Below are 27,279 nucleotides of genomic sequence, written 5' to 3' on the forward strand. Positions count from 1 at the left end.
AAGATAATATGCGTGCTGATTTTTTTATCTGTAAAAATGTAGATATTAATTAAGGTCTTTATTTTTGAAATACATTTTTTATAGAGGTGATTAATCTTTTAACTAATGATAAACAAAGTGTGTTTATCCTTCCAATAATTTGTACTTAATTTTCTTTGGGTACTAATTTTTTCATTATATCAAAAAAAAAACTTTCAAACTATGTGATTTCTTTATTGATTAATGTTTGTACTATGCTGTGTTAGGTGGTTGCAATTTTCATTGTCTACCAAAAAAAATTGTTGTAAAAAGTGTGACTTGAGAGTACTTCTGAAAGTCCATCCAATTCTGATAATGCATTGTTTTGTGGTATTTTCGTGGTTGAGAGTACATCTGAAAGTCCATTTCAATTCTGATAATGCATTGTTTTGTGGTATTTTCGTGGTTGTGAGTAGGATTATAAGTGAGTTAAGTCATCTCATGAGTCAGTTCAAATTCGACTCATGAGTTGGTGAGTCGAATTTGAGCCTAGAATTGAGCTCAAAAATTAAATGAGCCGAACTTAAATTTGGATAAACTCAGCTCATTAACTTGTAAACTGGCTCGGTTTTATATATATATATATATATATATATATATATATCAGCTCATTAACTTGTAAACTGGCTCGGTTATATATATATATATTTAATTTATACTTTTAATGTTATATATATATATATATGAATAATAATATATATATATTTTAATTATTTAAAATTTTATATTTATTTTTTATATATAATTTTGATGTAAAATATAAATAAAAAACTTATAATTTATTGATAGATAGATAATATATAAAATTAATTTTTTTAAATATTTTTTAAAATATACAAGTTATAATTTTATGATATAGAATTATAGATTATGTTCCTATTACTTGAGTTAGTTGTGAGCTTTTGGTCAGTCGAGTTTGAATTTTAAAAATAAATCCGATTGATAATGAGTTGAGTCGTGAGTTAAACTCAATTTTTGTGAGCCAAACTTGGTTTAACTCGACTCACTTCCAACCCTAGTTATGAGCAACTGAGGATGCATCGTTGTAATTGAAGAACAGAAAAAGAAAGTTACAAGCAATGAAACAAGAACACAAAAGGGGCACAAAGTTGTGTCAGTTACCATGGGCATGGTATCCGGCGGTGGTGCGGGAAAGAAGATGAGCCCCTTTGAGAGGGGAAAAAAGAAGATAATAAAATTTTTCTGTTTTCTAATTCTCCTACCTCCCCCTCCACTTCGTGCAGTTTCGATGAAATTCTAAAATCGGCCGATTTTTAATTCGGTTTGAACCAATTTTCAGAATATTGAGTAAATTCTTTTTTTTTTTTTTCTATACCGTTATGTTACCATTTCTTTTTCTTGGTTTGTGGCCATAAACTCAAATAAATCTATTAAGGTATCTAATTGCAGTTCGCAATAAGATCCTAAGGACTTTCTTCAAACTAGCCTTTCATATCACCAAGATTTGGATTCCAAATTATTTCAAGAACAACCTCCAATTTCAAAACTTTCTTAAGTTACTCCGCACAATAAAAACAGATCGATGCCTCAGTTTATTTCCTAAAATTAGAAACTCGAGAAGTCCAGCATGCTCCAAAGGTAATAAATCCATTATGCATTATTCACTTCTTGCAAATAGTCAAATACTTGGTTTCTAATACTTAGATGCGGTAAAAATTCAGGAGAGTGCAGGATACTACTACTCATGTAGGAGCAAGAAAAAAATAATTGAGTCAATGCATTGAAGAAAGTGCTTGGAAAATAGAAGCGAGGATAACACATAATTCAAGGCTTTCGATGTAAGTATTCGAAATGAACTTTCATATTTTGCATAAAGGTCGCGAAAACTAAAGGATACATAATATTAGGAATGTTAACGTTGGACTGTTAAAATCCTAAATATGAGATGTGCTTCTCAGTATTTTACTATTTTTAAAGACCTCAGGCTCAGCCGATCGATTCCTTTAAATAACGAAACAAAAATTAATTACAAAGTAACACGCTTTGAGGTAAAAGGTGCAATAAAACAAAAACCAATAGAAACCAGAGGAAGATTGCACCATCCTAAAGGAAAATTTGAACTATTCTTCATCTAATTTTTTCTAACCTTGTTTTTTTTTTCTTTGAAACTACAACCCATCCATCCTCTGCTTCACCTGCATCCTTTTTGAGAGGCTCATCATCAATCCGCATGTTACCTGAACTCATGTTTGATTCAGATTTTGGAATGTCCACATCCATGTTTGAAGTAGCTTGCCTAGCACTGCTTTCACCATTTTGACCACCTTGGACATCATCATCTTCCTCATCCTCATCATCATCCTTATCATTCACAATCTATTTCAAAAAAAAATCATTAAAAAAAAACTACTACTACCTACTACTTCAAAATTCAAGTAATGTGGATGAGCTTCCAGTTGCATCTTAGCAAAGATGTAAACAAGAGAAAATGTTCATGTGTCAGCCAACAAAACACTTTTTTCACTATATGTGGGGTTGAGTACATGAACCAAAATGACACCATGATGCGCTATTATGAATCATGTTTGAACATTTAAGCTCATTTAGAAATTAGAAGTTATAGAATTAAAATATTAATGTTTCTCCTCCTATAATATGACCTAAATATAGTATGACCTAACTTGCTCCCTCCTAAAAAAATCCAGTCATATAGGACAAGGAAAAGCCTCAATCAACCATATACACAAGTGTAAATGCAAATTTATAGAATAGCAATATAACACAAGGTTCATACTCATTCCAAAATATTATGCTGTCATTTACCTGTGGCACTGCACGAGGATGCGCAGCTTGGTTAACAATGGCCTGCCTATAACGCTCAATGGTCACAAAGTTTCCTTCTAAGCATTCCTCATGCATATCCATTAGAATTTCAGCTACCTACATTAGTTCGTAATAGTAACATGAACATGGAAAAAATGAGAATCACAATAAAACACTGCAAATACACAGATACATCACAAAGGAGTCATTAGCAGTGGCATACACAGCTTTAATTTCTTTTAAGTTTGAAGAAAAGACCTTAGGACACAGTTCACATTAAGTTTAATCTATGCTGCAAATGGATATGGACACCAGAGCCCTACTTAACTGCTTCTTTTCGAATAAAATACATACAAAACAAAAGGTATATCAAGATTTTAAAATACAAAATAGAAACATATGACATGTACCTGAAAATTGGTGACTAATGATATGTTCATTCCAAAAACTAAAGACTAAATAGAGTACCATTAATTATGCCTATGATGGCCAAATATTAAGTTTTCAGTTTCCACCTATGAATAAAAAGACAGGGAAGACTGATGTGATCGAGGTGGTAAAAAAAATTCAACCCTCTCCAAAGAGAGTTTCCTAAGATTCAAACCCTCAACCTTGTAGTTAAAGTTCAACTAACATTCAACCCACTTCCATTGGGCTTAACAAATTAGATAACTTTATTTTCAAACACTATGGTAAACTAACAATAACAACTACATTTAACCCTTAATTATTGCAAACAAGCAACATGAGCAAAATTCAACAACAAATAATATGTATTAATCCAATAAAGAAAGAAAGATGCACCTCTTTAATGCTGCCATAGTCAACCCCTACATTGAGCAAAAACATGCCATCATCGAGTTTATCCTTCAAGTCATCAATATCAAGACAGGGAAGGAAGTCTGCGAATTGCCTGCTCCAAGAGAGGAAGAGCGTCGTCGTGAAGAGGGCAGCAAAGGACGAGAGAGGGTGGGCAGAGTCGGGGCAAAGAGGTGAGCAGAGACGTGGCCGGAGAGGAGAGCAGAGAGGCGAATAGAGATGCGGATGACAGAGATGCTGGTGGCAACGACGCGGGCAGGCAGAGAAGCGGACGACGACGCAGGAGTCGAACCGATTAGCAGCACAGGAAGAGAGATGGAAAACAGACCAATGATGCCGGCGGCGACCACTCTTGCGGTGTTGGAAGACAGAGACGGAGGATGAAGGAGAGAAGAGGAAGGTAGGCAGCAGGAGTAGCCAAGGGTGATTTAGGGTGTCTTTTAGGTGTGCATGGGTCGGGTGAAATCGGGTTTGATGTGACCCTGATTCGGTCTGAAATATATACCGGGTCTATTTATTAGACCCGAATCCGACCCTAGACCCGATGAAACTTATACACTTTTGGATCATGATTATACCGGGTAAAAATCGGGTGAAAACCGGGCCATAACATTATATTACCTTGATACCTTCTTATAAGCTAGCATGTAAAAATATCCAAATTTTTAAGACTCCACCCATTATTTGACAGGGAAAAATTTACTTAGAAAAATATAATAAGAACCAACTCTTCTCTAAAATTAAAGCATAACTATTTTCAAGGACCTATTTGTCTTTCGAACTTTATTTGTAAAATGACGTCAAGGACTTATTTGTCCTTTGAACTTTTTTCCCCTTCCAACGTGGCACTGTAACGGACACCTGGACAACGTTTCAGCCACGTCAGCTAGTTCCGTTAGGTGTATGAGAGGCAAATAGACGGAAGGACTAAATTGTCCTCCGTTTGTTAAAGTCAGGGACTTTTTTGTATTTAAATTTTGTCAGGGATGTATTTGTCAAAAGTTTGAAAAGTCAGGGACCTATTTGTCTTTTTCCCCTTTTTTTTCCTTTTTTAAAAAATGTAACCTAAGAGGCTAAGGACAGCAAATGCATGTTATCAGAACCGGCCGATTTGATTTGATTTGCTTTCTAGCTGCATTTAACCTGGCGTTGACCAATCAAAACCGCCGAAAACCAAATAACTCAAGGAGGGAGTTCTAACCTTGGTGCTATCCTTATTCTTATTCTTGAGAGGTTTCTTCCATTTTTCATGGAAAAACAAATAACTCAACAATTTGAAGATATATTTCCAATATTCGATGAAAAAGATGGTTTTAGATCGACAATATGTATTAAGCAATACTGGAACGCTAGAGAAACTGAGGAGCAGAGATTCATAGAGGTGAAAAGAGGTTTGAAAGGCATTTCATTTAAGAAAGGCACTCAATCCATTTGTCAATTTGAAAACATTCAAAATTGCGTTCTATCATTGCTACCAACCGAATATGCGTCCAAGCTTGCTAAAAATTTGCTGGAATGAAGTTGCAGAATGAAAAATTGAGTGGGAAGAGATTAAAGCTAGACTAAAGTAACCACAGCAACCACCTCAAATCGATCAAGAAGCAACCAAATCTCAGCTATCAACAGAACAAGACTCGCAGCAGCATCAACAGAAATTCAAAAAAAAAGAGAGGCCGAAATCGATGCAAATTCAGATTCAACAAGCAATTTAGCAACAAATCTAACAACAGATCACAAATTCAATTTCACAAGATCAGTTCACAATTCAACAAGTCCAGAATATGAAATTGTGGAAGAAGAAGAATCATATTTCAATTTTGAATTTCAACCACAACAACAACAACAAGAATCACACAGAAATTGTAGTTCAAGCACGAATTCAAAATTCAAATCCATAAATTCAATAAAAAATATCTCTAAATCTAGAAAATCAAGTACGCTTAGAGACAATTACCAAAAAAGTAGAATTATAAATCAAGTACGCTTAAAAATTATGATAATACTAAATTGTACCTTCTGATTTGGCAATTAATAAAAAAACACAGAACAAAGAATTTAAAGTAAAAAAAAAATTGAATTAACAACCCAACCAAAAAATCAAGAACAACCCAACCAAAGAACAAATTAGAATCAACAATAGGGAAGACCACGAAAGAATAAAAATAAATCAGAATCAAACCAACAATAAGAATAAAAAACTTCAGAATAAAAACAAATCAGAATCAAAATCAAACAGAGGCTCCATTACAGATTCAAATGCAAGGAAGGATGACGGCGCTGGAAACGGAGAGCTGGCGACGGAGGCAGGAACAGAGATGGCACCGGCAATGGTGGAACAGAGCTTCGCGACGGAGACATGAGGCGAGCCCGGTGACTATAAGCTTCCACTGTTGAGAGTCTGAGACGTTAGCTGAGTGAGAGACCGAGTGAGCTTCGAAGCTCCAACCGGCGACGGCGTTAGGAGGTCCGGTGGCTGAATGAAAGGGAGGGACTGAGCCCACCGGCGTTGAGAGGAACAGCTAGCTCGAAGGTCATGGGAGGGACGAGGGAGGGTGTGTTGCTGCGCTGTTGAAGAATGCTGTCAGACTAGGTGTTAAACGCCCATTCTGCTATCCTTACTGGCATTTAACGCCCAGAATGCTGCCATTTTGGGCGTCAAACGCCCATATTGCTATCCTTATTGGCGTTTAAACGCCAGTAAGCTCGTCCTCCACGGTGTGCTATTTTTTATGCTGTTTTTTATTCCTGCTTTAATTCTGCAGCTGTTTTAGTGACTCCACATGATCATCGACCTAAAGAAAACATAAACTAACAATAGAAAATAAAATGAAAAAGTAATTAACATAGATAAATAAGATTGGGTTGCCTCCCAATAAGCGCTTCTTTAATGTTAGTAGCTTGACAGGAAGCTCTTACAGAGCTTCACAGATACTCAGAGCATGATTATGGCCTCCCAACACCAAACTTAGAGTTTGAATGTGGGAGCTCTGCTTGACTCTGTATGGAGAGAATTGGGTGAAGCTTTTCATGCTTCTTCTCCATGTTTACAGAAGAAGATCCTTGAGCCTTAAACACAAGGTAGTCCTCATTCAATTGAAGGACTAGCTCTCCTCTATCCACATCAATCACAGCTCTTGCTGTGGCTAGGAAGGGTCTTCCAAAGATGATGGATTCATCCTCATCCTTCCTATTGTCTAGAATTATGAAGTCAGCAGGGATGTAGAGGCCTTCAACCTTCACTAAGACATCCTCTACAAGTCCATAAGCCTTTTTCATTGATTTGTCTGCCATCTCTAGTGAGATTCTTGCAGCTTGTACCTAAAAGATTCCTAGTTTCTCTGTTACAAAGAGTGGCATGAGGTTTATACCTGACCCAAGGTCACACAGAGCTTTCTCAAAGGTCATGGTGCCTATAGTACAAGGTATTAAGAACCTTCCGGGATCCGGTTTCTTCTGAGGTATTTTCAGCTGAACCAAGGCATTCAGTTCATGGATGAGCAATGGAGGTTCATCCTCCCAGGTCTCATTACCAAATAACTTGGCATTCAACTTCATGATTGCTCCTAGATACCAAGCAACTTGCTCTTAAATAATATCTTCACCCTCTTCAGAGGAGGAATATGCATCAGAGCTCCTGAATGACAATAGTAAGTTCAGTGAAATCTCTATGGTCTCTGTCTGAGCCTCATATTCCTTTGGTTCCTCATTATGGAACTCCTTATTGGTCAGTGGATGTCCAACAAAGTCTTCCTCACTGGAAATCACTGCCTCTTTCTCCTCTATAGGTTCGGCCATTTTGGTTATATTAATGGCCTTGCACTCTCTCTTTGGATTCTCTTCTGTATTGCTTGGTAGAGTACTATGAGGAGTTTCAGTAACTCTTTTACTCAGCTGACCCACTTGTGCCTCCAAATTTTTTATGGAGGACTTTGTTTCAGTCATAAAACTGAGAGTGGCCTTAGATAGATCAGAGACTATGTTTGCTAAGCCAGAGGGGCTCTGCTCAGAATTCTCTATCTGTTGCTGAGAAGATAATGGAAAAGGCTTGCTATTGCTAAACCTATTTCTCCCACCATTATTATTATTAAAGCCTTGTTGAGGCTTCTGTTGATCCTTCCATGAGAAATTTGGATGATTTCTCCATGAAGAATTATAGGTGTTTCCATAGGATTCTCCCATATAATTCACTTCTTCCATTGCAGGATTTTCAGGGTCATAAGCTTCTCCTTCAGAGGAAGCTTCTTTAGTATTGCCGGATGCAGCTTGCAACCCAGTCAGATTCTAAGAAATCATATTGACTTGCTGAGTCAATATTTTGTTCTGAGCCAATATGGCATTCAGGGTATCAATCTCAAGAACTCCTTTCTTCTGAGTCATCCTATTACTCACAGGATTTCTTTTAGAAATGTACATGAACTGGTTATTTGCAACCACCTCAATGAGTTCCTGAGCTTCTGCAGGCGTTCTTTTCAGATGAAGAGATCCACCAGAAGAGTGGTCCAATGACATCTTGGACAATTCAGACAGGCCATTATAAAATATATCCAAGATGCTCCATTCTGAAAGCATGTCAGAAGGACACCTTCTGGTCAATTGCTTGTATCTTTCCCACGCTTCATAGAGGGATTCACCTTCTTTCTGTCTGAAGGTTTGGACATCCACTCTAAGCTTGCTCAGCTTTTGAGGTGGAAAGAATTTGGCCAAGAAAGCAGTGACCAACTTATCCCAAGAGTTCAGGCTTTCTCTAGGTTGTGAGTCCAACCATGTCCTAACTCTATCTCTTATAGCAAAGGGGAAAAGCATAAGTCTGTAGACCTTGGGATCAACCCCATTGGTCTTAACAGTATCACAGATCTGCAAGAATTCAGCTAAGAACTGATGAGGATCTTCTGATGGAAGTCCATGAAATTTGCAGTTCTGCTGCATTAGAGAAACTAATTGAGACTTAAGCTTAAAGTTGTTTGCTCCAATAGCAGGAATTGAGATGCTTCTTCCATAGAAGTTGGATGTTGGTGCAGTATAGTCACCAAGCATCTTCCTTGCATCTCTAACATTGTTGTTGGGTTCGGCTACCATGTCTACTTCTTTTTTGAGATTTTCTGTAAGGTCCTCTCCGGAGTGTTGTGCTTTAACTTCTCTTAGCTTCCTCTTCAGAGTCCTTTCAGGGTCAGGATCAGCTTCAACAAGAATGTCCTTATCCTTGTTCCTGCTCATGTAAAAAAGAAGAGAACAAAGAGGGTAGGATCTGGAATCCTCTATGTCACAGTATAGAGATTCCTTTATGCGAGTATAAGAATAGAAGAAGAGAAGAATGAGAAGAGAGAAGAGAGAAGAGAGAGGGGTTCGAATTATGAGTAGAAGAGAAGTGTTAGCAATTAAATAAAATAAATAGAAGGGGATGAGAGAGAGAGTATTCGAAATTTAAAAGAGGGAAAAGAAAAACATTTTTATTTTTATTTAATTAATTAGGTTAGTTTCGAAAATATTAAAAAATATAATTAGAATTTAAAACAATTAGTTAATCAAAAAGAGTTTTGAAAAAGTGGTTGGTTGTTTTCGAAAGTGAGAAGTGAAAAAGTGGTTATGTGAGTTTGAAAAAATAAGAAATAGTAAACTTTTTAAAATTAAAACAAACAAGTCAAGTAGCTAGTTGCTAAAGATTTGAAAGTAAATTTTGAAAAAGATAAGAAGTTAGAAAAAGATTTTGAAATTAAAATTTTAAAAGATATGATTGAAATTTATTTTTAAAAAGAATTAAGAAAGAATTTAAAAAGATTTAATTTTTAAAATTAAAATTGATGACTTGACTAACAAGAAACTAAAAGATATGATTCTAAAATTCAAAGATTGAACCTTTCTTAACAAGAAAGTAACAAACTTAAAATTTTGAATCAAAACATTAATTGTTAGCAAGGATTTTCGAAATTATGAGATAAGATTAAGAAAAAGATTTTTGAAAAGAAATTAAAAAGAAATTAAACAATCATTAATTTTTGGAAAGCGAAATTGAAAAATGAATATTTGTAACATTTTTATGCAGAAAATTATGAATTAAAACATGAAAATTCGAAAAAAAATTGAATTAGAAACTAACTTACCTCCTTTGTGTCATCCTGGCGTTAAACGCCCAGAATGCTATCCATTCTGGCATTCAACGCCCACTTGGCTGCCTCTTTGGGCGTTTAACGCCCAGCTAAATACCCTGACTAGCGTTAAAGGCCAGGAATCCTTCTTTGTTGGGCGTTTTTTTGAACGCCCAGAATGCTGCCATTTCTGGCGTTAAATGCCCAGAATATTGCCCATTCTGGCGTTTAACACCCAGAATGATATCTTTACTGGCACTAAACGCCCAGAATGATAGCCATTCTGGCGTTTAATGCCCAAAATGCCTCTTTACTGGCGTTTTAACGCCAGTGAGCTCTTTTTCTCAGTGAATCTTCTCCTTTATGTTCTGAACCTTCATTTCTCTGTATTATTTACTGAAAAGATCTAAATTTTAATTTTTTTTGAATTAAAATTTTGACTTGACTAACAAAAAACAATTAAATTTTAAAAATTTTGACCAAGTCAACTCAAAATTTCGAAAATTATGAGAAGAAAAAGGAAAATATATTTTTTTTACTTTTGACTTTTGAATGAGGAGAGAGAAAAACAACAAAATGAGACAAAATATAAAAATTTAAGATCAAAATGAATAATGCACGCAAGAACACTTTGAATGTCAAGATGAACACCAAGAACACTTTGAGGATCATGATGAACATCAAGAACATATTTTTAAAAATTTTAAGAAAAGAAAGACATGTAAGACACCAAACTTAGAAATTTTGAATGTTTAGATACTATGAATTCGAAAATGCACAAGAAAAATAAGAAAAGACACAAAATAAGAAAAATGTAAAGATCAAACAAAGATAATCATCAAGAACAACTTGAAGATCATGAAGAATACCATGCATGAGTTTTCGAAAATTTAAGAAAAATTAAAACATGTAATTGACACCAAACTTAAAATTTGACACTAGACTCAAACAAGAAACACAAAATTTTTTTGGTTTTATGATTTTATTAATTTTTTTTTGAAATTATTTTGGAAAAAAAAATAAAGAAATTCAAAATTTTTAATAAGAATTCCAAGATTCATACAATGTTAGTCTAAAGTTTCGGTCCAAAAGAATTAGACATGGCCAAATGGCCAGCCAAACTTTAGCATAACAAATACAGATATGTGGAAACCTCAGTCCAAAAGATTGGACATGGCTTAACAGCCAGCCAGGCTTCAATATATCTCATGAAGCTCTAGAATTCATTCTTAAAAATTCTGAAGAACATTTTTTCGAAAACTTTTTGAAAAGAAAATAAAGGTTGAAACAAGAAAGAAGGTTACCTAATCTAAGCAACAAGATGAACTGTCAGTTGTCCAAACTCGAACAATCCCCGGCAACGGCACCAAAAACTTGGTGCACGAAATTGCAATCACACTTTTGCAACTCCGCACAACTAACCAGCAAGTGCACTGGGTCGTCCAAGTAATAAACCTTACGTGAGAAAGGGTCGATCCCACGGAGATTGTCGGCTTGAAGCAAGCTATGGTCATCTTGTAAATCTTAGTCAGGCGGATTCAAATGGTTATGAGGTTTTAATAATTAAAAGATAAATAAAACATAAAATAAAATAAAAATACTTATGTCATTCATTGGTGGGAATTTCAGATAAGCGTTTGGAGATGCTTTGTTGCTTCTGAACCTCTGCTTTCCTATTGTCTTCATCTAATCATGCGTGCTCCCTTCCATGGCAAGCTGTATGATCCTCTCAGTGAAAATGGTCCAGGCTACGGTTTCTGTATGACTAATCAACTGTCGGATTTCTCGTCTCGGATGAAAAATACCAGGCACAGCTACCGCACGGCTAATCAGCTGTCGGTTCCCACTTGTGTCGGAATAAGATCTCTCTATCCTTTTGCACACTGTCACTGCGCCCAACATTCGTGAGTTTGAAGCTCGTCACAATCATCCCATCCCAGATCCTACTCGGAATACCACAAACAAGGTTTAGACTTTTCGGATCTCAGGAATGCTACCAATTGGTTCTAGCCTATACCACGAAGGTTCTAACCTCATGGACTCGGTCCGTGGATCAGAGACCCAAGAGATTATACTCCGACTGTCGTCCAATGACTACGTTGAACATCATGTAGACCGCTTGTGGTTGTTAGGTACGCGGATCTTGGCTAAGCGAGTAACGAAGATAGTGGGTGATTGTCACGGGTCACCCCTTCATTCTGACTTAATTGAATTAAGTACGAGAGTATATCTTGGAGAAAAAGTAAGCGTGAATTTAAAGAGAAACAATAGTACTTGCATTAATTCATGAAGAACAGCAGAGCTCCGCACCTTAATCTATGAGGTGTAGAAACTCCACCATAGAAAATACATAAGAGAAAAAGGTCTAGGCATGACCGAATGGCCAGCCTCCCCAGGTAAACAATTGCATAAGCTCCCAAAGTATATGAAGTTATTAAACAATAGTAAAAAGTGCTATTTATACTAAACTAGTTGCTAGGGATTACAGAAAATAAGCAACTAAGTGCAGATAGTGCCGAAATCCACTTCTGGGGCCCACTTGGTGTGTGCTTGGGTTGAGCATTGAACTTTACACGTGCATAGGCCTTTTCTAGAGTTAAACACCATCTTGGATGCCAGTTTGGACGTTTAACTCTAGTTCTGGTGCCAGTTCTGACGTTTTACGCCAGAAAAAAGGGTCTCTGGTGGGCGTTTGGACGCCAGTTTGGGCCATCAAATCTCGGTAAAAGTATGGACTATTATATATTGCTGGAAAGCCCAAGATGTCTACTTTCCAACACAATTTAGAGAGCATCAATTGTGTTTCTATAACTCCAGAAAATCCACTTCGAGTGCAGGAGGGTCAGAATCCAACAGCATCTGCAGTCCTTTTCAGCCTCTGAATAAGACTTTTGCTCAGGTCCCTCAAATTCAGCTAGAAAATACTTAAAATTATAGAAAAATACACAAATTCATAGTAAAGTCTAGAAATATGATTTTTGCATAAAAACTAATAAAAATATAATAAAAAGTAACTAAAACATGCTAAAAACTATGTAAAAACAATGCCAAAAAGCGTATAAATTATCTGCTCATCAGCCCCCTCTAATATTTCATCTACCTCCGTTCCTGACTGAAAGCTTCCTTTGAAACCTCAACTGCCACCTTGTCTGAACATTTATTCATGTACTTGAACAAATATTTGATAGTATTTGACTTGTTGTAGTATTCTACGTTAACATGCGCTTGATAAGACATTAGCAGATACGCATTGTAAGAAATTACATTCCTATTATCCATATGGAATCCCTTCCTTTCAGTAACTACTCTTGTGTCTTATCTTCTATATGATGGGTATCCACTATCATTAATAACTGTGGTGTTATTAAATATTTTAGGATAATATTTGGTGTAGTATCCATCTCTCATGCAGGGAGATTTTGAGCAAATGGTCCATAAATCATATATTTTGACACAGTTCTAAATAATTTTGGGTATGGAACAGGATCGGACAATCCTAACAATATTAACCGGTCAATTTAAGTTATTATTATTATCTTGTGTTCTCCACTCCACAAAAAAATATGAATATATGGTGCACCTCTCTTTTAGAATTTTACCATGTACATAATTATAATAAAAAGATAAAAAAATAATATGTTATAAATAAACTATCTATTATATATATATGCTTTGATAAATATATAACTGTGCAAATAATTTAACAAAAAAAAATTTCTAAAAATAAGGTTAAATGTTGAGCAATACCTGCCTCTAACATTTCGAATGGAATTTCTTGCTTAAGATCCGAGGTTATCATGTCAAGCTTAATTTTGAACACTCTACATAATATATCTGGTTAGTCTTTAACCTTTAAATTCTTTGGATTATTAATTCTACCGATCTCTTGCCAACTCGAGTTACATGTCATTGTGATGAAGAGATCTGAATATTCATATATTTCTTACAAATTGCTAAAGTATCTTGATAATTATTAAACATGTATCTCATGCTATCTGTGAAAGACGCGGGTAGCTAGAACTTAGAATGACACATTTATCTGTTTTGGAAGCACGAATTTCATCCCTAACAACTATATCTTGAATCCCAACCCCTTGTATATATCACTCCTAATCTTATTATTAAATTAATTAATTAATTAATATTTTTATTTTATGCCCCTTTCAAAATAATGGTATGAGAAAAATTGAAATTCAATATTGTTTTAAAATATAAAACTCTTTTAATCTAATTAGAAAATAGAAATTAGAGATAATTGTTTTAGTTTCATTATAAATTGTATCTATCTTACTATTTGTCAATAAAAATAAAAAATTAATTATAATTTAAAAATTAATAATCTTATAAATTATGTAAATATCTAAAACTAACAACTTAAGAAAATGTATTTAAAAATTTAAAAATTAATAACCTAAGCAAATAACTTAAATTTTAAAAAATAACCACTTAAGCAAATAACTTAAATTTTAAAAGATAAACACCTAAGCAAATAACTTATAATTTATAAATAAAGTTTTAAAAAATTTCTAATAACGACACCTAAGCAAACAATTTCCAAGCTTAATGTATTAACGTCACATCAGCAAAAAATTCTCCATTTTTTTCAAACTACTAAATTAGTTCAATTTTTTAGAAACGATAGAAAAAAAATTAAGTATAGAAAAATATATATTAGTTTTTTTTAATCTAATATTTTGTAGTTAGCAAATTTGCTTATAAAGTATGTAAATTAAAAAGATATTTTTAGAGACATTTGCTTACTTAAGAATTAAAAAAAAATTATATTTTAAATTAAAAAGTTTAAACAAAGTGTTTTAATTAGCAATTAGAAATTAGAATTAGGGTTTTTTTAAATAATTACACATTAAAAATCAATAACTAACTTAATTATATCAACAATATTTCATATTAAAAATATAAAATTTTATGATATCAAATACTAAATTAGAAATTAACAAAATATCAACGGTATGAATTGAAAAAAAATCACAAGCAATAACCAAATAACATTAACTTATATTAAAAGAAAATTCTAAATTTCAAACATAAAAATTCAAAAAAAAAAATAACAACTTAAGAACAAATAATATTTTCACCAAAATAAATATATATTTGGTATTATTCTATTAGATAGACTTAAAAAGGGAATTTTAAAATATGCCCATTCAAATTCTCAATTTTTATTCTCAATCTTGATCATCTGACAAGTTGAAGTATCTCCTTCCTCCCCCGAATCATTGGACTCCGAGAATAGTCACTTGGTTGGTGTAATAACATTTTTCAACACTTTAGATCTACCATTGTCCGTAATCTCGTTAGAGAATTCAAGTAATAAATTCTGTACAAAATACTACGTTAAATAAAAGACATCATTCTTACATTTTATTTTAACTCAATAATATTTTTTAAATAAAATTATACTTCAACTTTAAAAAAACAAACAAAAAAACCTTTTGAAAGAGATAACCACAACTTGAATACTTGAAAATTTTTATAAAAACATATGTAGATTTCTTTAAATTTTACAAAAATATAGGTAGAATTTAAAATTTAAATTTTATTATATAAAATAAAATTAAAAAATTAGCTCCATGTAAATAATTAACAATCTTTTGAAATGTCAGTTACTTAATTATTTTACAATGATGAGTTGATATCAAATTTTATTTTATTTTATTTTAATTTTAAAATTTTAAAACATTAATTAATTAATTATTTTTTTAGAGAAAATAAATATTAGAATTACAATTTGTTATGGTTGCAAAAGATATTTTATATTTAAATTTCATTAACTTATCAATATTTAATTTAAGTATAATTTAAATTTAAAAAATAAATTTAAGTTTGACTTGAATATAAAAAATAAACAAACCTCTTATTCAGTGAATTTTTAAATATAAAAGAATTAAATAAATAAGATGAATAAATAAAAATAATTTATGCACAACAAATTGAAATTATCTATTTTTTAAATTTTTTTCAGTTAAGGATATTAACTGAAAGCAATTGATTGTACTAAACAATAGAAATATTGTATTATGTAATTCTAACTCATACTTTTATAGTTGATTTATAACTGAATTTTCTAAAACGTAATTGAGTTTGATTTGAATTGACTTAAATTTAAGATAAAATAAATAACTTTAAATTATAAACTCTAATAACTAACTAATTTAACGCTATAGTTTTTTCGAAAATCAAAAAGAGTAAAAGAAATATAAGGTAACTACAATAATGACGTGAACTTATTTATTGCTATTAGTTAATTATTAAGTGAACTTAATTTTTTCGAAAATAATAATTTATTAGCTTTTTCTTTAAATAAAAGAGTAATATTATTATAATTAAAGTAAAATGTAACTATAATTTAAACATTTAAAAGTAAGTTTTTAAGTAAATAATTTATAAATAATTTTTTAAATTAGTTCAACAATATTAAAAACTAAATATCTAACAACTTAAGAAAGTGTATTTAATAATTAACAACCTAAGTAAATAATTTAAAATTTAAAAAATGACAACCTAAGCAAAACAACTTAAGCAAATAACTTAAAATTTAAAAAATAATCACCTAAGAAAATAACTTATAATTTATAAATAAAATTTTAAAAATTTCTAATGATGAAACCTAAGAAAATAATTTTCAAATTCAATGTATGAGCAACACGTGAGAAAAAAAAAAACTCAAAATTTTAAAAATAACAACCTTAGTAAAACAACTTAAATAAATAACTTAAAATTTAAAAAATAACTACCTAAACAAAACAACCTAATGACGTAAAAAAATAAATTTAATTTGATTTGAATATAGAAAATAAATTTCTTGATTCGGTGAGTTTTTAAATATAAAAAATATATGAATAAATAAAATAAACAAATAAAAATAATCTATGAACAAAAAAAAACATAGATAACTTTACTAAGATTAAGTATAGAAAAATTTATGATTATAAAATATTGTAATTTATTATAAACTAAAATTTAAAAATTTAGTTAAAAGTTAATATTACAATATTAAAATATTTTTTTCTTAAAAAATGTTCCATACAAACTAATTTGTACGCATTTAACTTACACGTATTTTATTCACACGTTATTCGAACTAATTCAAAATGAACTACTTATAAACAAATTATATTTTTAGGAACTCGAGTCACAATTTTCTTGAAGGAATTGAATTGATTCGCAAAAAATTATGTTTATAGAAAATAAAAAGTTTAAATATATAGCTAAAGAATCCAAAAAAATTGATTACCCATCATCGACTTCCAATTCAATAACATTATATTTGATAGACTTATGATACTTTTTAAGAGTCTTCTCACTTTCAATTTGAGCAAGATCGATATTTAATCATATCTAAAATAGATTAAGATAAAAAGGGTTTGTTGTTAATAACTATGCTAAGAAAAAATCGATAAAATAAATAATTTCATAATTGAATTTAATTTTTTGTAAAACAATAAATTTACCAACCAAATATATGAAATCGAATCCAGAGGCATTGAGAGTGTCAAAACTCACAAAACTAAATCCATATTGAGCGATACTTTATGAACAAATAACTTAAAATTAAAAAGTACAACTTAAGCAAATAATAATAATTTATAATTTAAAACAGTAATTAACTTAAAATTTACAAATAACTACCTAAGCAAAATAACTTAAAATTTAAAAAATAACCACATAAGTAAAACAACTTAAATTTAAAAAGTAGCAACTTAAGAAAATAATAATTTATAATTTATAAATAAAATTTTAAAATTCAAAAGATTAATAGGCAAATAACTTAAAATTAAAAAGTAACAATCTAAGTAAATAATTTAAAATTTAAAAAATAACAACTTAAATAAATAACTTAAAATTTAAAAAATAACTACCCAAACAAAACAACTTAAAATTTAAAAAATAACAACTTAAGTAAAATAACCTAATTCGAAATTAAAAAGTAACAACCTAAGCAAATAATAATTCATAATTTATAAATATAATTCTAAAATTTCTAGTGACGACACCTAAACAAATAAATTTCCAAACTCAATATATGAACGCCACGTCACAAGCTTCCTATTTATATTATTATAAAGATTACATTGTTTTAGGGTATAAGTCTGTTTTGTTAAAAAGAAAAATCCAAGAACTTTTTGAGTTTTGACTAACGAGTTTTTAAAATAAATTTTATATGAAATTAGCAATTATTTCTCTTAATTGAATGGTAAAAATGATCATTTTACTTTTTTTTCCCACTGAATCAACTAGAACGATCCAATTTTTAGAATAATACAAGTTTAAAACACCTGCAATATACGGGTAGCATCCATGTATATATGAATATTGTAAGACTCAAAACTTTTGAAGAGTCTTATTATGATAAAGTTTTAAATCATATAATTATTTGAGTCTTAACTTTAGAAATTTTTTTTATTAAAGATAATTAAGGCAAGTTTTAATTTATTGCATTTGAAATACGTTATGATTATTATCCAATTTTATAATTATTGGATTATTTTCTATATTTAAATTATAAAGTTGATAATTAAGAAATAATAAGAACTTTATATGAATTGGATTAAATAATTAATATTTTAAATATTAATACTGCTATTTTGGAAAATGAAGAAATTAAGTATATTATTTCTAATTTTTGGATTTGAACATTCTATTGAAAATAATTTGTAAAATTGAGAAGCAAATAGTATTTTTCTATATATAATTAGTGTTGGATTTAATTTGGGTTTCAACTACTATATTATTCCCAATTTTATTTGAAATTACCAAATTATCCATAACCCTAATTTTACTCAACACCCTAACCTCTCTAACCCTAGCAGCCGCCACCGAAACCCTTCCCCCAAGGACCCAGTAGCAGCAACGCACTCAGAGTTTCCCTTTACCATGAATGAAAGAAAGAAGGAGACAAGGGGGAAATCAGAAACACAACACGAACACACCCATGAAGCACTGTTGGTTGAAGAAGAAGAAGAGAAGAGGAGGGGGGAGATCGCGCCAGTGTGTCGGGCTTCACCACCGCCGTCGCATCGCATCGCCATTGCACCAGCACCGAGGAGACTGCTCGGGGAGGAGAGGCGCGCGAAGGAGAGAGAGAGAGAGAGAGAGCGGATCAGAGGCCGAACGCAGGACTTTCGCTGTTCTCATCGCCGACCAGCTCGTCGCCGCCGCTGTTATGGTTGCGCCGCAGTCATCCTCACCATAGAGCCCAAGTCATCGTCATCCATGGAGGGTTGGAGAAAGGAGCTCGAATAAGAGAGAGAGAGAGAGAGAGAGAGAGAGAGATCGACGGAAGGGGGTTCCTGTTCTGCGACCGTGCCTCAGCCATCGCGGGTCCTCCGCTGCCCTTTCACCACCGCTGATGCCCTCCACCGCCGTGCTGCGCGAAAGCTAATGCCGCCGTTCCTGCCGTCGTCTAGTCGCCATTAGCACCGCCAAAGCTCCGGCCATCACCGTCGTGAGGAAGCTCACCGGAGTTGCTGGAGGCTGCCACCGCTCTGTCTGGTTCTGTGTTGAGTCGCACCGTCGTGCCTGGTTGTCGGAAAATTTTGTCGGTAAGGGTCTTGTCATTAGCCTCTGTCCTTTTGAATTTCGAGAATACTATAGTCACTGCATATTGGTTTCAGTTGTCATGATTGGAATTCCTCGCCGCTGCAGCTTGAGGTGGCTGCCGCCAAATCGGCTCGGAGACCACCGCTGTTTCGGTTCAACTGTTCTTTCTTCATTTTGGTAAGCATCTTCGATTTGAAAGCCCTTTGGTTACTGTTCTGTTACCTCACACTGAGGTTTGTGCCGTTAATTGCTATAAGATTGAGTTTCAGTTGTTATATGTCGCGATTAGAGTTGTTATGGTTACTGCGAATGTGGCTTGGAGCTGAGGTTGCGGTTGTCGGTGATTTGGGATTGAGATAGAAGGTTCCTGTGACACGGTTGGGTTATGATTTTGAGTTTTGAGGTAGGGGCGCTTTCCGAAAACTATATTTTATATTTTAGAATTATTACATATGGATACTGACGTGAGACGATGTGTATTTGGTGATTGTATCAGTCTTACGTATTGTTTGGTTGTCTTGAATGATTATGGGTGTTTGTTTGACTGGATTGTTGTGCGACTTTGTGAAACATAATGTTTTTGAAGTTGATTCTTTTAAAGATTTGAGATCGAGTTTAATCCATTGAGGATTGATTTGAGTTGAGTTGATTTTCTTGATAATGTGAAAAATAGAATATACTTTTGAATTTAGTCTAGTTTGCTTTAAATGATTTGGTTTTGATAAATGAATTGTTGCTGAACCGTTTCTTTAAAGCTTTGGAAATGAGTCTAATCAGCTGATACTGATTTGATTTTGGAACGGTTTTCTTGAAATATGAAAATGAGGTGACTATTGGATTTAACTTGCTCTTGAACTGATTTTGGATTTGGACCATTGAAAAGGATTGTGGAACGGTTTTGTTGGGACCCAAACTGGGTGGCAAAGTCCAAGTTTTAGGGGAGGTGCTATCGAAATTCTGGTAGAATTCGGGACTTTATTGAAATGTTATCTGGAAAAATTATGAATTAAAGACTCCTACTATTTATTTGAATTATCAAGAAAGAGGTGATTCATGTTTTTGAAATGAATTATTAAAGAGAAAATTGTGATTTAGTCTTGTTTCTTAAGAAAAGCATTGTATCTCTTATGGGAGAAAGTTATTTAAATGAAACTTATGTTTTAAAATAGTTTTAAATGTGAAAAGGGTTATGTCTTGAAATTTGACTTCACGGTTTCAATTAGAAGAGTTTCAGTGACTTTGAAAGAACTTGAACGTCTATTGACAAGTTTCTTTTAAAATGTTTTGGGAAAAGTTTTAAGTACTCTATGGATTCTGAATTTTCACAAGACTAAAAAAATTTTGGGCAGTTTGAAACGCTTAAGAATTTATCATGGGGTTGAAGCTGGTTTTGCTTAAGTAAAGGAAACGGCTTTGAAAGGAGTAATTAATGACATGACTCAGTTTTGGCTTAGATCCTATTTTATTACTCAAGTCAGGAAGCCAAAGTTTTAATGATTTTAAGTGAATTTGACGAAATGAGTTATGTTATTCTCCCCTAAAGACTTGAGACTTTGTCGAGGAACTTTTGATATAAAATCCCGTTGTTGGATGGATGATTCTGAATATTTCAAAATAAATCTTTAATTTCCATGGTTTTAGAAGTTTTGGAAAGATGATGCCGAGAGTGGCTTTGTTTTAAAAAGGGAACTTACCTTGAGAAAAAGGGGCTTATGAGCCTGAGATGAATTGAGAAATGGGAACTTTAAAGCCAAGGCTGAAAAGAGTTGAAATTTGATTTCAAAGTGAAATGAATTGAGAAAAAGTGATTTATGGCTTAAATGCTGATTTTATGAATTTGATGATGTTGAATGGTGGAAGTGCTATTTAGTTATGAGCCGAAATAGCTGTGTATGATAATGAATCATGGCTGATTGCGAAATATGTTATAAGCCGTATGACTGACTATGAATTATGAATTTAAGCCGAATGGCTGAGATGAATGTTGATTCATGGCTGAGAATGACTACATATATGCTGAGATATTGATAATTGTGAATTTTCTCTTCCACTATCCGAGGCACGAGTTTCCCTGGAAGAAACAGTGGCTAGCCACCATGTGCTCCAGGTGGAGACTCGAGACCCTATGTCGTAAGTGTGGCCGGGCATTGTGAAAGTTCCGGATGAGTGACGTTGGGATTTTTGCTAGTAAAGAATTTTGTAAAAATATAGTCGCGTTGTGAGTATAGATTCTAAACCAACAGAAAATCCCTTTGTACAAACGTTTTGGTTGTCACAAGTAACAAAATCCAATAAATTTATAAACCGAAGTATTCAAACCTCGGGTCGTCTTCTCAAGAAATTGCAGGGAAGTATGATTTATTATTGGTTATGGAAAAAATAGTGTTTGGGTTTGAAAAAGGTTTTGAGCAGGAGAAATAGATTGCAAGAATTAATAAATTAATAACTAATAAAACTCTTGGCAAGGTATAAAAACTGGAAGTCCTATCCCAGTTATCCTTATCAATTGTGATGAGAATTAGATTTTTCTCCCACTAAGTTAACCTCTAACTATGAAGGTAAGTCAAGTGGATGGAATAAGTTTGGTTCCTCAGGTCCTAGTCTTTCCTTGGAAAAAGGCTAGAGTTATTGGAACTCGAGTTAATTCTTGAAGAATTCCAATTTTCAGTCAACAATGAGTTTGACAACTCAAGAGTTACCAATTAATCAATTAAAGCCAAGAATATAAAAAGCTTGATAAAAATCATAGATCTGAAAATACCTCAAATTATATTATTTAAGAAAATCCTAACAATAATGGTGCATAAGCCAAATAGGCAACATAAGTAATACAAGCATCAAAGTTTCTGAAAGTAAAAGAGAAATACAAAGTAAAAGGAATATTGAACCTAATATGAAGATGAGATAAATCCTAATCCTAATAGAAATCCTAATCCTAAATCCTAAGAGAGAGGAGAGAGCCTCTCTCTCTAAAAACTACATCTAAATTATGAAAAGTGAAAATTACCTTCTATCTGATTGTCATACTCCCCATGAATGCATTCCCTCATTTCATAACTTCTAATCTGTGCCTCTTGGATTTGGATCTGGGCCAAAAGGGCCCAAAAATCGCTGGAAACGAGATTTGCAAATTCTGCAGATCGCGCACGTCACGCGTCTGCGTGGGTCACGTGGTCGCGTCATCTGGAGTGTTGCTCTTCCACGCGGTCGCGTCAGTCATGCGCCCGCGTTAGTTGTATTTTGCAAGTCACGCGTTCGCCTCATCCATGCGCTCGCGTCGATTCTCTTTTGTGCGAACCACGCGTTCGCGTCGTCCATGCGGACGCGTCACTGCCAGTTGCTCCAAAACTCCAATTTGTGCTTTTCTTCCATTTTTGTATGTTTCCTTTCCATCCTTTAAATCATTCCTGCCCTATAAAACCTGAAAGTACTCAACACGCAAATCACAGCATCGAATGGTAATAAAGGATAATCAAATTTAATTATTTTAAAGCATAAGGAACATATTTTCTCATATATCACATAATAAGGAAGGGAAAGTGAAACCATACAATTTACATGAATAAGTAGGTGAAGGGTTGGATAAATCACTTAAATTGAGCTCAATATACATCATAAAATATGTGTTTATCAACCTCTCCACACTTAAACAATAGCATGTCCTCATGCTAAATCCAAGATAAAGAATAAGGTAAAGTGGTGGAATCTCATGCAATGCAATCTATCCTAGATGCAACTACCTAAATGAGTCATGCAAATCTAGTTATTATTCACCTATATATAAAGCTTTACATGTAGTTAAATTAATTCACATTCTCAAGGAATCATATACGCATAGCCAACCTTAGATAATGTTAAAGCACTTTTACAATTGAGATGGGTAAATAAAATATTTTTCAAACTTGCAAGACAATTAACAATAGAGGTAGAGATATATGGTGATGAGCTATTGAACCCTCACTGCATTTTGTGTTTACTCTCTAGTCACTCAGTGTTTATTGGGTTAATCACTTTAATCTTCTTTTTATCCTTGCTTTCTATAACTTTGTTCTTCATCTAACCAATCAACAATTATAGAATACAGACATACAAAGATCATGAGGTCTTTTTAAGGTTGTAATGGGGCCAAGGTAGAGGTAAGGGTGTATGTATAAGGCTAAGTAAGCTAATAAGTGAATCCTTGATTAGTCTAAGATCTAACCTAACATATACATACTTTATACAAATCAAAAGTTTCTTAACCTATTTGCCCAAATTTTTCCACTTTTGTATTGCAAACTCATGCATTGAATTTAACTTTGTCCCATGTGCATTGATTCTTTTTATTTTGTGTTTGGGGAAATTTTTTTTGTATCCCTTTATTGAAATTAAAATTTTTTTTAATGCACATGGTAATTTAATTATTTTGATTTCACATGAGCATGCTTCCCAAATTTTTACATAACTTGTTCAATTTAATTTCCTACTTTTTCTATCATCCCATGTTCCCATAAAATTCCCTACACTTAAATTATACACAATTTTTATCTTAAGCTAACCAAGGATTCAACTTGGGATTTTTATTTTATTTTTCTGCTTAAGGCTAGTAATGTGGTTATAAAACAGAATGGGATTAAAAAAGCTCAAGGGGACTAACAAGGATGGCATAAAAGGTAGGCTTTATTTGGGATAAGTGAGTTAATAATCAAACATGGCCTCAATCCTATCTTGGTATGTATCTATATTCTATATTGGACATATAGATTAAAACAAAGTAAAGAACACCAGAATAAAAAAGAAGGGCGAAGCACACAGGAATAAAAATTATGGTCTGAATGTAACCATACAATTAAGCTCAAAACTCACAGGCTGTGTGTTTTCAAGCTCATAAATCATATGTCAGTTATGTATGTCATGCAAGTAGAAATTCAAGAGTTTCCATTCAACTCAATGTAAAATATATTGGATGGTTTTAAAGTTTTAGTGTTCTTCCTTGATGAAATATTGTTAACTAACTAACATGTAATGCTATATATACAAGGGGTGTGGATTGATTCTGTTAAAGTCTCTAGCTTACTTCCTTTTTTGTTTTCAAATCAAATCAACTACCATATGCTAAAACAGGGTAAACTATACTAATTAATCCACTTAATATATAACTAGTAAACTAAGGTGCAAATCGAGCTAAAATATCCAAGATATTATACAGCCCAAAGTGCGTAATACAAAAATACAGTCAAAAGCAAAAGAAATAAAAATGTGCAAAAATACAGAAAATAGCTAAAATAAGATAAGAGTTTGTAGTGGTTCACCAAAATAAATAGATGCCAGAGATGGCGACCTCCCCACACTTAAATAATAGCATCGTCCTTGATGCTTAGTCAAGCAGGGTGTGACGAAGTGCCATCCCTGGAAGGATGGGCAGCCGGTGTCTCGATGGTAGGCTGAGGGTCTGCAGTCGCTGTGAGGATCGGAGGAGTGGTCTGCTGAAGCAGGGGCTCTATCCGTAGAGGAACCTCCGAATCTACGGTCTGTAGCTGGTGGTGCTCCTCATGATGTGGTGCAGTGTGGCCGGGACCTCCCTGCTCAGCCTGGGTAGGTGCCTCCTTCTTGTGATCGCTCACCTCCTCCTTAGATGTGTCGGAGGGCGTGTCAGGCTCGAAGGGAATGTCACCACCAGAGCGGATCATCAGCTTGAGGTGCTCATAGCATCACTTGTGGCGACGCTCAGGCCTCTCAAAAATTTGCCTGGTGCGATGGTCAGATCTCTCAAACTGCTGCTGGTGATGGCGCTCCATCTGATCTAGGCGGTCAAAGAGTCGGTGCACTAGACGGTAGACGGGCTCAGGAGCATGTGGGGGTGCAGTGGGTGGTGCTGGGCCAGTGAAAGCAGAAGGGGTAGCTAAAGAGGTGGCTGCCTCAGTAGTATCAGTGAGAAATGGAGGGCGGTAGCCGAAAGCCAGGAACTTCCGACTATGAGGGATGATCTTTCGGCACTCTGCAGCGGGGGGCTTTTCATCAACAGCCTCCCAAGGTACCTCAGCTCGGCGACTCAACTGAGTAATCAGGTAAGGAAATGAGAGGGTGCCTCTAACATGGACCCTGGCCATGTAATGCCGAATGAAGCGAGGTAGATAAAGGTCCTTACCCGTCATCACACACCAGATGAGGGTAATCATAGCAGCTGGCACCTCCGTCTCATGAGTGCTCGGTATCACATAGTTGCTCAGAATCTGTTGCCATAGTTGAGCCTCATCATTCAGATATATAAGCCTGATTCCCTTTGGTACCAATGTGCTTGTTCCCATGACCCAAGGAACAGTAGGATCAAGATTGATGTCCTTCTTGACTGCATCCCAATCAAACCACATAAATCTCATATCTTCCTCAGCTTTCTGGTAACCATCTGGCTGATCTGATTTAGGTGGAAGATGGAGGATTTCTTCAATTACTTCCTTAATAACCAGAATTTGTTTGCCTCTGAGCTGTACTGCATCCAGGGAAGATAGAAAGTAGTTACTGTAGAATTCTCTAACCCAGGATGAGTTGACCTTAGTTAGGTTCCTCTCCAGGAAGAACAAGCCTCTTTGTTTGATCTGATCTGAGGTGTACTACTGGAGTTCTTTTGGAATTTTGAGGGTCCTTTCCAGGTATAGGTTCTTGGTGGTGGCAAAGGTTGGGTATTTCAGCTCACAATATTTGTTTGCAAATTTTACCGGGTCAGCTGAAGGTACCAACTGATCAGCCTTTTCCTGCGGGGTAAAGTTCTTCTCCTGCCAGGAATCATCATGTAAGATGCCAAGGATGGAACCAGGGGATTCACCTCTTTTCCGTTTGCCAGTGGTGACTTTGCCCTTTCCCCTGCCTTGAGAGTTACACATCCATGGTGGGTTGTCTCCCACCTAGCACTTTTAGTTAACGTCCTTAAGTTGGACATTTGATGAGCTTCCTGCTATGGTGGCTTGTGCTTGAATTCGTCCAGAAATCTCCACCAGCGTTTGGAATGTGATGAGCGGATAATTTATACGCTTTTTGGCATTGTTTTTAGTATGTTTTTAATTAATTTTTAGCATACTTTTAGTAGTTTTTAGTTAAAATTCACTTTTCTGGACTTTACTATGAGTTTGTGTGTTTTTCTGTGATTTCAGGTATTTTCTGGCTGAAATTGAGGGTCCTGAGCAAAAATCTGATTCAGAGGCTAAAAAGGACTGCAGATGCTGTTGGATTCTGACCTCCCTGCACTCGAAGTAGATTTTCTGGAGCTACAGAAGCCCAATTGGCGCGCTCTCAACGGCGTTGGAAAGTAGACATCCTGGGCTTTCCAGCAATGTATAATAGTCCATACTTTGCCCGAGATTTGATGGCCCAAACCGGCGTTTCAAATCAGCTTCAGAATTCCCAGCGTTTAACGCTGGAACTGGCATAAAAATTGGAGTTAACCGCCCAAACTGGCATAAAAGTTGGCGTTTAACTCCAGAAAGAGTCTCAACATATGAAAGCTTCAATGCTCAGCCCAAGCACACACTAAGTGGACCCAGAAGTGGATTTTTACGTCATTTACTCATTTCTGTATACCCTAGGTTACCAGTTCACTATTAATAGGATCTTTTGATATTGTATCTGTACCTCATGACACTTTACACGTTTCTTTGTGTACCTTCTACGGCATGAGTCTCTAAACCCCATGGTTGGGGGTGAGGAGCTCTGCTGTGTCTTGATGGATTAATGCAATTACTACTGTTTTTCATTCAATCATGCTTGCTTCCATTCTAAGATATCACTTGTTCTTAAACCGGATGAATGTGATGATCCGTGACACTCATCATCATTCTCAACTATGAACGTGTGCCTGACAACCACCTCCGTTCTACCTTAGATTGAGTAGATATCTCTTGGATTCTTTAACCGGAATCTTCGTGGTATAAGCTAGAACTGATGGCGGCATTCAAGAGAATCCGGAAGGTCTAAACCTTGTCTGTGGTATTCTGAGTAGGATTCAATGACTGAATGACTGTGACGAGCTTCAAACTCCTGA

At 34.2% G+C, this 27,279-nt stretch overlaps 1 protein-coding gene, 1 long non-coding RNA gene and 1 other non-coding gene across 3 annotated transcripts; 2 read left to right on the forward strand and 1 right to left on the reverse strand.

Annotated features, from left to right (window-relative positions):
- Window positions 1–1,001: 1,001 nt before the first annotated feature.
- On the forward strand, window positions 1,002–26,801 carry LOC140175309 (uncharacterized). Its single transcript, XR_011865649.1, has 3 exons — window positions 1,002–1,617; window positions 1,701–1,817; window positions 26,393–26,801. It is a non-coding gene; the product is annotated as an uncharacterized lncRNA (long non-coding RNA).
- Window positions 1,819–4,141, reverse strand: LOC112709064 (uncharacterized). Its single transcript, XM_025760966.2, has 3 exons — window positions 3,607–4,141; window positions 2,803–2,919; window positions 1,819–2,355 (listed from the first exon to the last, which is right to left on the reverse strand). The coding sequence occupies exons 1-3, from the start codon at window positions 3,649–3,651 to the stop codon at window positions 2,107–2,109; spliced, it is 411 nt and encodes a 136-aa protein (XP_025616751.2). The 5' UTR covers window positions 3,652–4,141; the 3' UTR covers window positions 1,819–2,106.
- LOC112713287 (small nucleolar RNA R71) lies at window positions 8,185–8,292 on the forward strand. Its single transcript, XR_003158261.1, has one exon. It is a non-coding gene; the product is annotated as a small nucleolar RNA R71 (small nucleolar RNA).
- Window positions 26,802–27,279: the final 478 nt, after the last annotated feature.

Source organism: Arachis hypogaea, chromosome 9, assembly GCF_003086295.3.
Source record: "Arachis hypogaea cultivar Tifrunner chromosome 9, arahy.Tifrunner.gnm2.J5K5, whole genome shotgun sequence".
In the NCBI taxonomy this organism is placed as follows: Eukaryota; Viridiplantae; Streptophyta; class Magnoliopsida; order Fabales; family Fabaceae; genus Arachis; species Arachis hypogaea.